The sequence below is a fragment of the Eschrichtius robustus genome, chromosome 9, assembly GCF_028021215.1.
Source record: "Eschrichtius robustus isolate mEscRob2 chromosome 9, mEscRob2.pri, whole genome shotgun sequence".
Classification (NCBI taxonomy): Eukaryota; Metazoa; Chordata; class Mammalia; order Artiodactyla; family Eschrichtiidae; genus Eschrichtius; species Eschrichtius robustus.
In genome coordinates, this window is record NC_090832.1 from 113,458,554 (window position 1) to 113,474,115 (window position 15,562).

Here is a 15,562-nt window from a genome sequence, read left to right on the forward strand (position 1 = left end):
ATCAATCTTTCTTTTCTTTAATCACCTCTTTGTAAATATTTCTAATACAGGGTATAGGCTTTTAATAGAAGTTGGTTGTAGTGTGGAGGGATTTTATTTCACCCCAGCACAGTATATATACATTTATACTTAAGTACCAGTGTTCTTAACATTGCTCCTGATGTTCCTTCCACATGGAATCTCACACTTTTCTCCTCTGGTCTCAACTTTCCACCATTTTTCTGGACGTTCTCTCCTTACTCCTTAAGCCTCTCCTTTTAACCTCACCTCCTTCCTCTATTTTCCCCAGGAAGCCTCACCTTGTCTCCCTGGCAGCCTCAGTAAATTTCAAATTACTACTCTGTTATTATGTAAAATAGTATCTCTCTATCACCTTCAGTTTTCCAGATTTAGTGCCAAGGCCCATCTTTACATAACCAAACTGGTCCATCAGGATATTTTTGATAAATCTAAGAAAATTTTCTGCATTATTTCTGGTTAACTTTTATTTTGCTCTTTATTCACAAACGATTTATCTTGAGCACCGTATGTTTATTAAAACTAAATTTGAAATGCACATCTAGGTCCAGCTCACGTAAAGGCAGTGATTAGCTTGTTTTCGTAGATACTAAGTTTGTGTCACAGTATCTAGGGGGCACTGTAGTGTAGGTGGTCTGGAGATAGTTCAGCCTAGAGAAGTGGGAGACTGATGGTTACTTGCCCAAGAGCGGTACCTGAGCCTGTAGGAATGGGTGGAATTTCTCAGGGAGAGAGTATTGAGATGAATCCCGAGGGGAAAACTTAGCTTTTAGAGAATGAAGAGCCACTAAAGCAATGGAAGAGACGGAAGGCAGTCAGGAAGAGGAAGAAAATCAAATCGTCAGCTTTGAAAACCAAGGGAGGTGAACATTTTAGGAAAAGTTGTGGGACGGGGGAGCGCGGGAGGGTGTCAAATGCTGAAGGAATCAGGATGAATGTGACAGTTTCTAAGAGGCAACTGACTTCCCAGAGAGCAGTTTCATTCCGGGAAGGAGGCTTGAAGTCAGATAGCCTGACATTATTGGGCGAGGGGAAAGTGAGCAATTAGAGGATATGCTTTTGAAAGGCTTATGTAAGTAGGAAAGAGAACTGTTCAGAGAACGCCATGGAAAGTCATATGGTTTGCACTTACCCTTTACTAGTCAGAAATCAGAGGTTGATTTTTCTCAGAGGAAGTTCTTAGTGGATGCAGAGGGGCTGGGATGGAAGCAGAGGGCAGCTTGCAGTAACTCCGAACCTCCACACCCCGATATGGAAGGAAACCAACAAAAGAGGAAGTTGGAGAAGAGCCCTCAGTGTGCTCAGCTAAAGGTTTGGTCTTTGTATGGAAAGGGAACAGAGTAGCAAGTAAGCTGAGTGAGAAAGACTGATGTCTAGACATCCATTGGTAAAATTTCCAAGGATGAAAGGAAAAATCCAAAAAAAGCCTTCCAGAAAGAAAAGCGGATTCTCTTACCAGAAGACATCTCACAGGCAACACTGGATACTGGCATTCAGGGTCCAAGTAATCATCAAAGTTCAGTATGAAAAAACAAACTTCTCGACCTTGGAAATTCCCTGGCGGTCCAGAGGTTAGGACTCGTTGCTTTCACTGCTGGGGTCCCAGGTTCAAACCCTGGTCAGGGAACTAAGATAAAACTTCTTGACCTTAAATTTCTAGGTCTAGCCAAACTAGCATTCAAGTGTGAAGGCAAGATGAGTCAATTTTAGACCCTTCTCTGTTAAAGAATGTACTTGAGCAAAATTAAACAAATCTAAGAAAGATCAACAGAGAAATTAATACTGATAGTTAGATTAATAGCTGAGACTAATAGTTAAGTCTAATTATTGCAGCACAATATACAATCATTTGGAAATGAATGATATGTGAGTATGAAGACAGTGAGACGTGGATAGCACACTCAAATTCTTGTCTTGGTTTGGGAAAGAGTACGGATACTGATTCACTATAGATATTGATAGATTTAAAAATTTACTTAAGTACATGTGATAAAATTAGTGTACAGCACTTGGAATAATTGAAGAAGGATAACTGGAGAAAAAAATGTAACCGAAAATTCCTATTGATCCAAAAAAATTGAAATAGGGGAAAAATGAAGAAACAGCAAGAAAATATGCTAAAGAGAAATCCTAATATAAGATAGAAGAAATAAGTCCAACCTTATAATAAATATAATGAATGTCAATGGATTTAATTTCCTACTAAAAGGAAGAGGATCAGATGGGATTTTTAAAATACAACTATACATGTTTTATGTAAGATATATGCTTAAAGCAAAATGACACTGAAGAGTAGAAGGCATATGGAAAAAAAATGTAGCAAAGGCGTTAACAAAGCAGCAATAACAGTATTAATATCAAGCAAAATTGGACAAGAAAAAGCACTAATTAGGATGAAGAGGGGTGTTGTACGTTGACAGAAAATAGACCAAAAAAATCTAACATTTTCCCTCCCTTCACTATTTGTTGTGAAGTATATTTGGAATGGGAGATGACATCACACTGAAAACCATTTCTAGGAATCTTTCCTCTGGAGGCAAACCTCTGAAGGCAACACAGATGTAAATATCTGGCCCCAGGAAAATAGAGAGGCATGGTATAATGAAAGCATATTTATGTCTTCTTGGGTAGTTTACAAAAATAAAAAGATATAAAAGATATAATATGACAATAGTGAATGGAATGAGAAAGAACAAACATTTTCTTATGGGGTATAAAGAGATTAGATCAGTGTATAACAAAATCAATTAAAATTGAAAGGAAAGAAAACTCTGAAGATAATAGAAGAGAAACCAATGAGACCACAGCATTGTTTTGGGTATGGTGACCTGGCTTTTGAGTCAACCGTTTTCATCTAAGTGGTCCTCTTAACCAATTTCTGTTGAATGATATGGATGAGACATGCAGTTAAATCAGTTTTATCTGAAGCAGTTTGTGAATGAAAGAATGAAATTAAAAGTTATTAATCTGACATATATATATTTGACTGCTTATAATGAAACTTTCCAAGGGCTGGCTAGTAAATTTAATATTTGTGAAAGATTTTATAAGCCTTGCCTATCAGACTAGGAATAACTATAAAATTTTCTCTCACAAAAACAAATTTTGGGGGCTTCCCTGGTGGCGCAGTGGTTGAGAATCTGCCTGCCAATGCAGGGGACATGGGTTCAAGCCCTAGACTGGGAAGATCCCACATGCCGCGGAGCAACTGGGCCCGTGAGCCACAATTACTGAGCCTGCGCATCTGGAGCCTGTGCTCCGCAACAAGAGAGGCCACGATAGCGAGAGGCCCGTGCGCCACGATGAAGAGTGGCCCCCGCTTGCCGCAACTGGAGAAAGCCCTCGTGCAGAAACGAAGACCCAACACAGCCATAAATAAACAAAATAAATAAAATAAATAAATAAATAAATAAAAATTAAAAAACAAAAAAAAAGAGAAAAAAACAAAAACAAACACAAATTTTTGTCAACTCTGTTCACGGCTATATCGCCAGTGCCTAGAATCCTGTCTGGAATATAGTAATTGCTCATTTAATGTTTGTTGAATGAATGGGCTCTATTCATGCTCAATGCCTTTGAAAGCATATTGTCTTCTAAAAAAAATCCCTCTCCAGCATGGATGCTGGCTAAGGTGTTTTAATAAGTACTGTGCAATCTTGAGACCTCCCATGCAAAGTAAACCTTGCTTTGGTGCTTAGACATGCATCCAGGGAACTGTTCCACACTGAGTGACTTAAGAAAAGGTTTGGAAGCAACTACAACTCTGTGTTTTACTTAGACTCGGGTGCCTCTGTGTCTCTGCACGCCCCAGTCAACCTTGGTCAGAGCCTCTAGGCCTCCAGGTCTGCTGAGAGACGGCCTGTGTGTTATGTTCACGTGCCAACTTCTGACCTGAGAAAATAATGCAATTTTAGAGCTTCAGAAGACCTCGGAGACCCTGTTCCCAGAATCCCCTTTTGCAACAGGAAGAAACAGGTTCAGAGAACTTCAGGTGTGATGCTCAAAACAGGAGATGCATATGCTGGTCTTCACTTTGTTTGTCCACCCTGACAATTCAGCTGTAGCTCACATCTTAGTTTAATGCTCTTCCTTGTCTCTAGGTATTTGAAACACTGCTTTGAAACGGCTAATCAATTTTAGTTCTCTCTATAGAATGCCCCTTGGGCTTCAATACTGATAATGATAAATGATGGAAACAAGTTTGAATATATGTTAATAGATTATAAGGATAATTTATAGACTAGAAAAATACTGAAACTATTATCCACATGTATTCATGTGTCCCTGAAAAATAAGTTACAGTATTGAGAAGATAGTTAAGATGGTATTATAGTTATTTTTAGAAATTGCTGTAAACACTATATGTATGTCTTAGTGGAATCATTTTCATTAAAAACTCAGTTTTGATATTTCTTTCAGTAAACATGTATACAATGATACTGCTGTAAACTAAAACATTATGTGATTAGACACAAAAAATATAGCAATAAATGGTAAAACATGAGTAGAACTATTTATTTTGATATTTATAGATTCTCTAAAAAAGAAATTCTGTGGGAACAAAATGGATGAGTTAAAAAGTGTAAATGACAGAGGAACTTCTCCTTTCTTACCTCTAGGTACAACCTTGAGATCATCTGAGTCATGTGAAGGTGGTTTAAGTGCAGTAAATATGTTTCAGAACTATCCAGATACCAGTGCCTTATGAAAAAACATGAAAAATCTACTTCATGGCTTACCCACTGTGTATATATGTTAAGATGTTTGGGTTAAACAAACATTTATCTAATCTTTTAACTTTCAGTTGGAGTGTAGAATGTACTAATTATTCTCACGAGGTATCTTGTTAAATTATTTCTTTCAGTAAATATGCGTTCAGTGATATTGCTTTAAGTTAAATTATTCTGAGCTGTACTGTTATAGGAAATGAGATTGAACTTCAGCAAGTGGAAAAGTCCCATATGGATATGAGCCTTAATTAAAAAATCATAGAGGAATCATTTTTCTTAAACATTCTAAATGAATGCATAATATAATGCATATAATACAATATGCATAATATAATATATATACAAAGGTAACATCTCTCAAAAATACCATACTAAAAGTGTCACTTTTTTCAAGTATAAGCTTTCTTATAAAACACTTCGCTGAGGATAGATCTCATGTTAATCATTTTACAAAAAAAAGAAAGAAGAAAAAGAGAAACATTTCCACAAATAATGAACACTTTGGAAGTGATAGATATGCTTAATATCTTGATTGTGGGGATGATATCATGGGTGTATGGTGTATGCTTATGTCCAAACTCATCAAGATGTATGCATTAAATGTGTGAATTTTTTTGGTATATCAATTACACCTCAATAAAGCCAAAATAAAAAAACAAAAAACAAAAAAACAAAAAACAACACTTCCCTGTAAACTTTTGGGGCACTGGCAATTGCTCTAGTTGCCAACAATTTGGACCCAATGGTCCAAAGATGTACTCAACCTGCAGTAAGCTGGGACTTCTGATTCTTATCTAATGGGGGTACCCCATCCATTTGCTCCCCCAGGCTTAAGAGTTGCTGGTGACCCATCCATCAAACCCGACCCCCTACCCAATCACAAATAGTTGTATATGGACAATTGCAGTAGCTCTCCATAGTTTATGTTGCCTCTAATTTTGTTCCCCTAGACTCTGCTCTCCATTCTTCAATTACAGTAATCTATCTACAATTCAAATCAAACCATGATTTCTCACTCATTGCCTCTTAAACCCCTACAAAAATTTCACATTTAATCGGATAGAGATACTTTCCAGGGTCCTTAATAAGGCCTAAAAGAAGATTTCTGTGGGCCTGATTCCCTCTGCATGTCACAGAGCTTGGCAGGAAAGCAAGCCAGCCCTGTTCTTGTTAGGAAAATATAGAAATGCTTCATCCAGGGACAACTCAGTTTACTTTCTTGTAATTCACATTCCCTAAGATCTTATTGGGCCACTTTAGCAATAAGATTATTCACGTCTTATAGTGTGAGGGTTTTAGTTCCCTACAAAAGGTGCTGGAACTCACAGCATCTTATTTTGCCACTGATGTACTAAAATGCTAAATTAAATTCTGATACAGGTCAACAAGAAAAGATGAATCCTACTAGTTTACTATTGGAAGTAGAATTGCTTTTATTATTTATGTGCTTCTACATTTATTTTACTTATCACCAACAGATAAAGTGTCTTTCAAGCAAACCATTACTGATAGTTTATAAAAATCCAAAAGTTATCTCAAAAAGAGATGAGATCATAAAATGCAATTGGATAATATATAAGAAATATTAACAAATAATTCCTACATGATTTCACACATTGATGATTTCTTACATGGAACGGTGCATCCAGTTTACTAACATTTCCCAGAAGTAAGACAGAGTAAGTGTAAAAATGATGATTTAAGGGTTTACACCCCAAATGTCCTGGAACCGGTTATTCTAGATAAGATGTTTTATAATATAATTTTTGAATACATGTTTGAAAAGATCTAAAAGAAATCTATCATTATATGTAATTATTTCAAAGCTTCTATTTGGAAATAAAATGAATTAGAATATATCATCATTGACTAAGAGTATAGACACTAAATATATTTGACAATCGCTTCTATAAAATATTTTGGGTTTCATAATTTAACAACTTAATTGAAAACAACTGATCATTTAAAATTTTTCTATAAACATACTAGCAGTATATCGTTTCATTATACTATGTTTTGTCCATTTTAGAACTGCCATAAAGTCACCAATTTACTTAACAGAGTCATGGCCAACTATCTAATAAAATCATTTCTGTGGGAGTATTTTGAAAAGCAAGATTCTGTTTTATTATTGTAATAAATAGCATCTTCATGCCTATAACCAGGTATCTAATTATGGCCATGGAACCAAGAAATAATTTGAAGGAAAGAATATCAATTAACCTTTCAAATTTTAATGATAGATTTCTCAAATTTCTAATATTTTTTAACATGTATTAATTTATTTTAAATATTTCTTAATATTAATTTTTGATTTTCTCAAAATTTATTTAAATATTTCCTGATATTTATTATATAATTGTCATTAATTTGAATTAATTCTTTGGAAATTGTCTTTCATCCACTTATTCTATTCCTGTTTGGTTCTTTGGGAAAATGAAATTAGTGTATGTATAATTAACAGTAAAAAGTATTTCTTAAACAGAGTTCTTCAGAATTTCAGCTAATGGTGTTTAATTTTAAAATTCCTTGTTTCCAATAGTTCATGCCAGTTCTAGAAATATCTTTGATGATGTAGACTCCAAAAGATAATAGTCTTTTTCCCAATCAGCTCTATCTTTTCATAAAGCACCTGACTATATAGGCACTCAACAAAGAGTTGTTGAGGGAGAGAAAACAATTTTTACGTCTAATCATATTGCAAAAAAATATTTTAAATAATCTCAGAAAACAGAATAATATCATAATAACTGATGATCTGGTCTCCTCTTCACTACCTAAATATCTCCAGGCCATCTTATGCACACAAAAAATCTGCATGCAAAATAATTGTGCCAACTCTGTTTCCAATAAGTGTAAAAATAAATGAACGAATTTAGTAACATACAAGTGCAGCTTAATGTTTTGATTAAGGTAAATAATTTTATGTATTTGAAAGGATCAGGCCATGTTTAGTGGGTTTTCTTGGGTGTGAGAATATCAGAGACTATTTTTTACTTATGTTTGTAATTTTAATACCTAAAACAGTGAGTAATTGATAAATGTTTATTGACAAAAATTAAGCATTGTTTTAGGGCATTAAGCTTTGCTTTGGGACAGTGAGATTTAAGTTCTAAATAAAGTAATATTTCAATTATTTAAATAATAATCAATATATTTATCGACACAATAGCAACAATAGTTAACTCTGTTGACAAAAGAAATGTTGACCATCATAATCATACATAATTAACTTTTAAGTACTTCACTAAGAATTTTATTTTTTCCCCATTGAACTGTTCACCAAACAAGTTAAAGAAATGGTTCTAGGCATCTAGAAATTTGCCTTTTGGAGAAGCAATTCTTAGCATGAAATTTATTTATAGAATAAATATTGAACCCCAGTTATATGAAAAGCAGGAGGTGCTTTTAAAACTCATAAGACATACTTCCTTTCCATATAAGTTTATAATCCAGTTCGGGGAATAAGGCACAATCTAATAAGTAAAAGTCCATTATTGATACAAAGCAGAACAGAAGTTAGGGCAGACAGAGGCTGATTCTGATTGGTTGGTTAGTTCATGGAGGTGGTGCCATTGGAGGTGGACTTGGAGAAGGCTTTATTGCAGGCATGGCTGGAGGAGCAGGTGTTTCAGGTGGAGGAAAATAAGAGAAAGGTGGTGTTGGCTTGACCATTTCCATGACAAAAAGTAGTGCAATTTGGCTGTAGATTAAAAGTAGGGCATAACTCTGAGAGTTTCTTGAGAAGCAACAGTGGGCTAGAATAGTTTCTGTAGAAATGCGAAGGAAAGCTAGCTAACAATGTGAAGTTAATATTTATATTGCAAGATAGTTTGCAGTAATAACTGTTATCAACTGATTTGCTGTTCTACTTGTCCATACATTGAAAAATAAACACATGGTAAAATAACAAATGGATATGTGTGTGTTTTAGCTTTTTGATGACTTCACATTATTATAACCCTTGATTTCCAGACAGAAACTTCATGACTGACAATTGACTACCAAGAGTCAGTTTTCAACTGTATTTGTTTCTTAACGATCTACTTCTAATATTTCTGGATGGGGGAAGAAAAGACATAAAACTATACCTAAAGCAACAGATTTTCAAAACCTTTTTTTCATGTGACTTTGATTGTATCGTACTTCCAGAGACTACTGCTTTTTATCGAGAAGCACAGTGAAAGAGTGTATATGAGAAAATGTGCCTAAACATGGAAAGCCATATGAGTTTTATATATGAATGCAGTTATTTATCCACCACTTCATCGATACCATCAACATAAAGATATAGGAAATAACCCTGTATTTTCATAAGCCATGTACCATATGTACATATACAATATTATGCTGTACATGACTTCATTTGATTTCATAACTTGCTTTTCATTGCTTTCACCAAAGCAGATCATCTTTTTATTTGGCTATGCTGTTTTTCTCGTGTAACTAATGTAGTATATGATCTTTGCCACCTCAGAATCATTTGAATATAAATCAACAACCATGAAGAACTTATATTATTCAGAAAGCATAACACACTAAAGGTTTACCTCAACCCATATTCACTAAATAAGAGAATAATAGCAAAAATAATCGCTTTTTCTCCCTAAGTTTAGATGATCCAATTGGCCTTTATATTCATGAGAAATCAAGAAGATGATATCATCTTGAAAGAGAGCACAAATATTTTGAAAGTATTCCCTTGTGAGAAATGGATGGAGCCATAGCATTTGTTGTTAAATTTTACCATTGATAACAACCCTTAAACAAAGAAGTTATTTTTCAAACACTTGGCACATAAATATTGGCAAAAGAAACTCACTTAATTAGATAAGAGTTTACGTGTTTCACTTACAAATTAGGATTGTTTTAGGTCTGAAACAATCCGTCTAGCACATTAAAAAAAATACTACCATAGTGTTGCTTTTCCATCTGAGAAAAAGAAGTAAATTGTTAGCATGTCTTCTATCTTATAGGGAATTTAGTTATATCAAGACCTCATATTATTGAATAGTTTTAATTTTTAAAGTAATTTTTAATATAAATTATATTGATAGCAATAATCAGAAAATTTATTTTAAACTTTCAATTATGTAAAACTAAAGTAATCAAGTCCACAGATGACTGAAGAATTTCTTAAATGCTGTGACCCATGATAAGGCATTAGCACTAATGCTAATATAACATTGATTATTAGTAAGTAGAAGGGACTAGAGTGAAGAGTATAGAAATTTAATTTGTAATATAAAATTTGTAATTTGTATTTGAGAAGCTTCAATTGCATTCCAGCTAATAATGTGAAATAGTTCACTGAAATACTAATGCCTATTTAAAAAAAAAAAATAGTACTTTACTCGTGTTTAAATTTCGGAAATCATTAAAAATTGAATATGACACTTTTAAAATGATCTCAGAGCCAACCTATATCCTTAGACCCCTAGATTTCAAGATCATAGTTCCTGTAAACTATTTTTCCTTAGAAAACAAATTGCAGGCTATTATCATGCTGCCACCGAGTTGAAGAATTGCGTTCTACTAGAACAGGTAATAAAGTTACCTTGTAGTTAGGAAGTTGTAGGCATGGGATACTTTCTTTGGTGTCCTTTGCTCTCCAGGTGCCAAAACTACCTTAGTGTAAGCATCAGAGCCCCCAGATTACTTATGTGAACATGTGCTCTGACTCAGATGCCCTAAATGATAGACACACACGTACACAATTTAAATGATAAATTCAAGAGGACAGAAGGTTAATCATACTGTTAATAAAAATTACTATTAAATTTCTTTTGCTATTTTCAGATCCAGAGAAATTTCATTTATATATAATATTTCAAAATATTGGATAGTGCAGGAGTCTAGATATAAATTTTCTACGTGGTCACTTTCCAAAATCATTAAATGATAGGTGATTAGATACTTCTCAGTAGCAGAATGAAGCATGGTTTAGGCAGCACATAACGTACACATAAATGAATGGAATGAAAGGATGTTGGCAGTAATAGAAAACAGTGATGGATTTTAGGAGATTAAACCAACTGACATTTTATGAAAATTTCCATTTCCTGCCTTGGATTTTATCTAAACTGACAGAAACAAACACACATTTAGATTTCTCAGATTTCTCATGGGATGTTCTCTTGGGTAGAATATCTGGAAAGAATTTCTGACAAATCAATCTGTCAGGAGCCATACTTTAATATTTATGAGGAAATCTGCCAGGCTGGACAAAAACACATGCTAGTCTTTTCTCCTTGCATAAAAGATCAGAGTTTGCATAAAAAATACACTGCTTAATCGTACAAGGTACATTGTAATATTTTAGCAGAAGATGATTTAAAGATGGATGGGAAACGCCAAAACAATAAGCTGGTGAAATTATCCATTCCCAAATGTTGACATTATTAGGTCTAGCAATCTATTTGCACTATCATTAGAACATATTTTACCCAGTCATGTGTGTCATGTATGAAAGACCTCGTGTTAAAGACCCAAAACTTTTCTTGGAACATTGAGCACCACTGACCCCTGCCCCTCAGCAATGCTCTTCCCCCACCTACAGTCCTGTGAGCCAGAACTAACCACTCCATTCATCAGGCTTTGGTTTTATTCAAATTATTTTACAGTAACAGTGAAATAAGCATGGAATGCTTACAGAGTTCTAAGCATATAGATTAAAAAATATATGCTATGTGGAATCTATTATTTTGTTCAGCTTATTTTTTCTCTCCTCCATCTGTCTCTGAGTTAGGCCCAGATTATTTTCCTTTCCTAGGAGGTATATGTTGAAAGGATTAAATAACAGAAACCTGGAGTCATTCTCTCTCTTAAACATAACTTTTACAAGAGAAAACACCCTCTTCCAAGTGGTTAGAAAAGGGATGAAGAATTATGTGGGCACAAGGCAGGAGAGAATGAGAGTTATCTAAGCCACCATTTTCTATAAGCTTTGGAGGACCCTAAGGGCAACTTTGTCTTTGGGAAAATAGTCCATCAAGTGAATGTTTGCCTTAGGTAAACTAGGTTACAGGATTACTCACTCCTTAAGGAAGTGCTGAAAAAACTTGTCGGGGTGATGATTCTTCAGCAAAGCAGCAGCTGGTTTGCATCAGGATTCTATCTCTGAAAAACAAGTTAGCTCTGTGGTTGTATTTTTGCTCATGTATTGCTTCAAAACACGATCAGAAAAGAGTACACTATTTCTGTTACTTCAGCTGGCTTAAAACCTGATGTGTCATTTCACTGGCTGTTATCATTGTTTCTTGAAACCTTGTTCTTGTTTATAGATTTTTTTTTTGACTTGAGTTTAGAAATGTTCCAAGCAGATCAGCCTAAAAAATTTAGAATCGTGGATTTAATCAGTAACTTCTAGGTCTGTGTAGGGACATATTGCATGAGACAGTGATGTAATTTGTGAGAAATGTCTACACACAAGCTTTCATATACCTTTATTCTGTCTTTAGAATTTGGAATGATGGGAGATCATACAATTAAAAGTCAGCGACCTCGATCTGTTCATGAAAAAAGGGTCCCTCAGGAACAAGCTGATGCTGCTAAATTTATGGCACAAACTGGTAATACGTTAGTTACATTTTTCTATTTATTGTTGTTAATTTAATGAAACCACTGCATGCTTTCATAATCTTTTGCTGCACATTTGTCAGTTTTTGGAGCTGATATTTTTTTAAGCCATTTTTTTTTTTGTCACCAGTTAAAGTCCATAAATGAAGTAGCTGTGAACTGAAAAGTGCACAAAAAATGTGTAAGATTTATTTTGCTTTCATTGTGGGACATTTAGGATTTACATATTATTATTTACTTATGTTAATTAACTACTTAAAATGTATCATTAAACTTCTAAAGAAACTCAGCAAACTTATTTCATCAATAATTGATTATTTTAGGACTTTTCAGAATTAATATTTTAAGTAGGACTTTAGATGATGAAATTTAATATTTAATATGTTGAATATTTTTTCAGTTGTCATGTATCATATAAATATTAATTGATTGTTAAAGTGTATAGCAATTAGTTAGAAACTTTTTTTAGAATTTAATATCTTTAATTTGAAAAGAGTTTTGTTATATAAGCTAAATAATAAAAAGTTGACAGTCTTTATTAGTAAGGTATAATACACTCCAAATAATTAACTATCAACAAAAATGATTTTTTGTTTTATAACATTTTTAATCCTAAATAAATTAGATTACTTTAAAATACATCACTCCAAATATATATATATAAACAAATAGATGCATTCCTCTTTGGGCTCATCATAATAAATGGGCTATAATTCCCCCTCTTTACTTTGAATGTAGAACGTTCTTAGATGAAAACATGATTAATCTGTGTTATAAACATTTTCATCTGTCAGTTTTATTGCAGGAAATTGCAAACTAACAGTTTTATCTATGTCTTCATAAAGTCTTATACATTCCAATCTAGATCATGTATTTTACTATTAATACAGAAGTTTCAAGTACATGACCAGCTTTTTGACATGACATTCAGACTGATTTTGATGAAATTCCCTTGAAGAATGAATATTTCCTTTAGTTCATGTGATCTTAGGATAATACTTATTCAGAACACTAGATTTGAATCTATAACTCAAAAATGCAAATATTCTTAATGAATTGTGCTCTTGGTAATGGGTGAATAGTAGACTTGAATACATTAGTGGCAAGTAGGTCAAAGAACTCTCAGAAAAGGAAGAACATTTAGAATAAATTCTACATTAAGGACATATTTTTAGCTTTTTAAAAATATATGGTGCAGCCAAATCCAGAAATGAAGAAAACTTGCTTATCTGGATTGCTTTTTGTGCACCTTCTTATTTAAGAAAAGGTGATTTATATTTTTACTATTTGATTGAACAAGTCCAAAAGTGCACGACCAGGTTCAGGCAAAATTTTAAATTTCTAAATGTATGTTTCTCCCTTACAAGGATCAAAAAGTCTCAACTACTGACCAGAGATTAGGGGATGATTGACTCTAAGTAAAGACACAGGGCATGGACTGACTACTCAGCCTCCTTCTTGTGCCATTTCATGGGGCATTTCTGTAAGATTAGAGGTGTCCTGACATTTTTCAAAAGAAGTGGCAGACATTGGTTTACTGAAATTCCTTAAAATTGGGGTCACCTATTAATGAAATGGTGAACCATAGTTTAAATTTCCAATAATGTAGCAAAATTAGTTTATGCATAAATATTATGCAATTTGGCCAGGAGTTTTTATATAAATTCAGTTTTTGGATTTGCCTGTGACACATACCAAGAAAATTCAGAGTTTTTAGCCAGAAACCTTTTTGCAAATTCAAATCACAAGGAACATTATATTTTCTTAGTGAGGAATTACTAGTTTCCATTTTAATTTACTCACTATTTTCCAGGCATTGTTTTGTATCTAATATATAGGGACACATGATTTGGTAAAATAAATGAAATGCTTATTAAATAGATCCATGAGGAGCTTTAAAACTATTTCCCCATGTTGTTATCAATAAGTCAGAAAAGTCAATGAACTTCAGAATTAAAGTCCTGAAAATATTGATTGCATGCTTTAACTAATGAATAACATATAGTTATTATTTCATTTTAAACCAAATATAGTATAGGTAAATATAAATACAGGTATAAGACATTTTAAATTTACATTTCTATGATACTGATTAAAGACTGGAAAACTGCATTATTTAACATCGTTTTTAAAATACATAATTTGACACAAGGCAATTGTAAAGCTGAAAACAGCAGGTTTTTTGTTTTTTTGTTTTTTCCCTTAAATATTTTCTGAGATTGTACTTTCTCCAGATGTTAAGGTAGTCTGAATAAATACAGCTCAGTATCACACAATAAAATTCTACAAAAGTTAAGTTTTATTTATACTTTTCTATTTGTCTTTCAAACCAAGAAATTTGTGTTGCATGTAAATAATGATGAGTAATTGCTAGCATTAATTTGAGAACAAAGAATAATGCAATAGGGGTAAAACTGAATAATAAAACACACTATATTTTTATGTTAGTCATGAGGAAAAACAAAGCAAGAGCTATCAGACCGTATAACTTAAGAATTACTTCTCAAAATGAGTAACCTGGCCTCTTCAGTCATTATGATCAGTCAACCCAATATTTAAAAACAAACTTTCTATAAAGTAATAATGTGACTGACAATGTTTCTAGAAGAATAATATTTAGTAAAGTCACATTACTTTATCAAAATAACTTGACCATTTTGGTCAGTTTGGTAACTGAGATAGGCTAGTTTGGACATAATTGTACAATGCTCAAATAGTCTAGGACACGGCTGTATTTATAGTCGATGGAAGTGAAATGCCATGATAAGATATAGATATTTAATATAGACATCTAAATTAAATACCAACAAGATGGCTTAAGACATCTTAATTACACATACTGATGCTTTTTAACATCATAGTTATCAAATGATCTTATAAACATGTTTAGGAAAGTAGTCTTTTATTCCAGTGGGGAAAATAGTATGTCACATGTTATCTAAAACAGAAAAATAAAATTGTGTGTTTCTAATTTCATGATTTTAACATACTAGCAACATTTTTTGTTAGTATTCTGTTTACAGTTTAAAATGCACTCCCATACCTTACCTCATTTAATCCTCACAAATAGGTTTTGAGGTAGATGTATTACTCATTTTATTGAGAGGTTCAGAGAAATAAAGTGACTTTCTCAAGGTCACAGAGCTAATATGCAGTAGCTTTCCATCAACGACAGATCTTCTGACTTTAATAGCAGTGCTTTTTCAGTTTCCTTTCATGTTTCGTGTCAGAATAAA

The 15,562-nt window shown here is 33.3% G+C and overlaps 1 protein-coding gene across 1 annotated transcript in view; it reads left to right on the top strand.

Moving 5' to 3' along the window:
- ADGRB3 (adhesion G protein-coupled receptor B3) overlaps positions 1-15,562 on the top strand; it is a 784,426-nt gene that overhangs the window by 283,494 nt on the left and 485,370 nt on the right. The window contains exon 2 of the mRNA XM_068550879.1: positions 12,209-12,319. Coding sequence (XP_068406980.1) covers positions 12,209-12,319 — 111 coding nt within the window. The remainder of the gene's footprint in view (positions 1-12,208; positions 12,320-15,562) is intronic.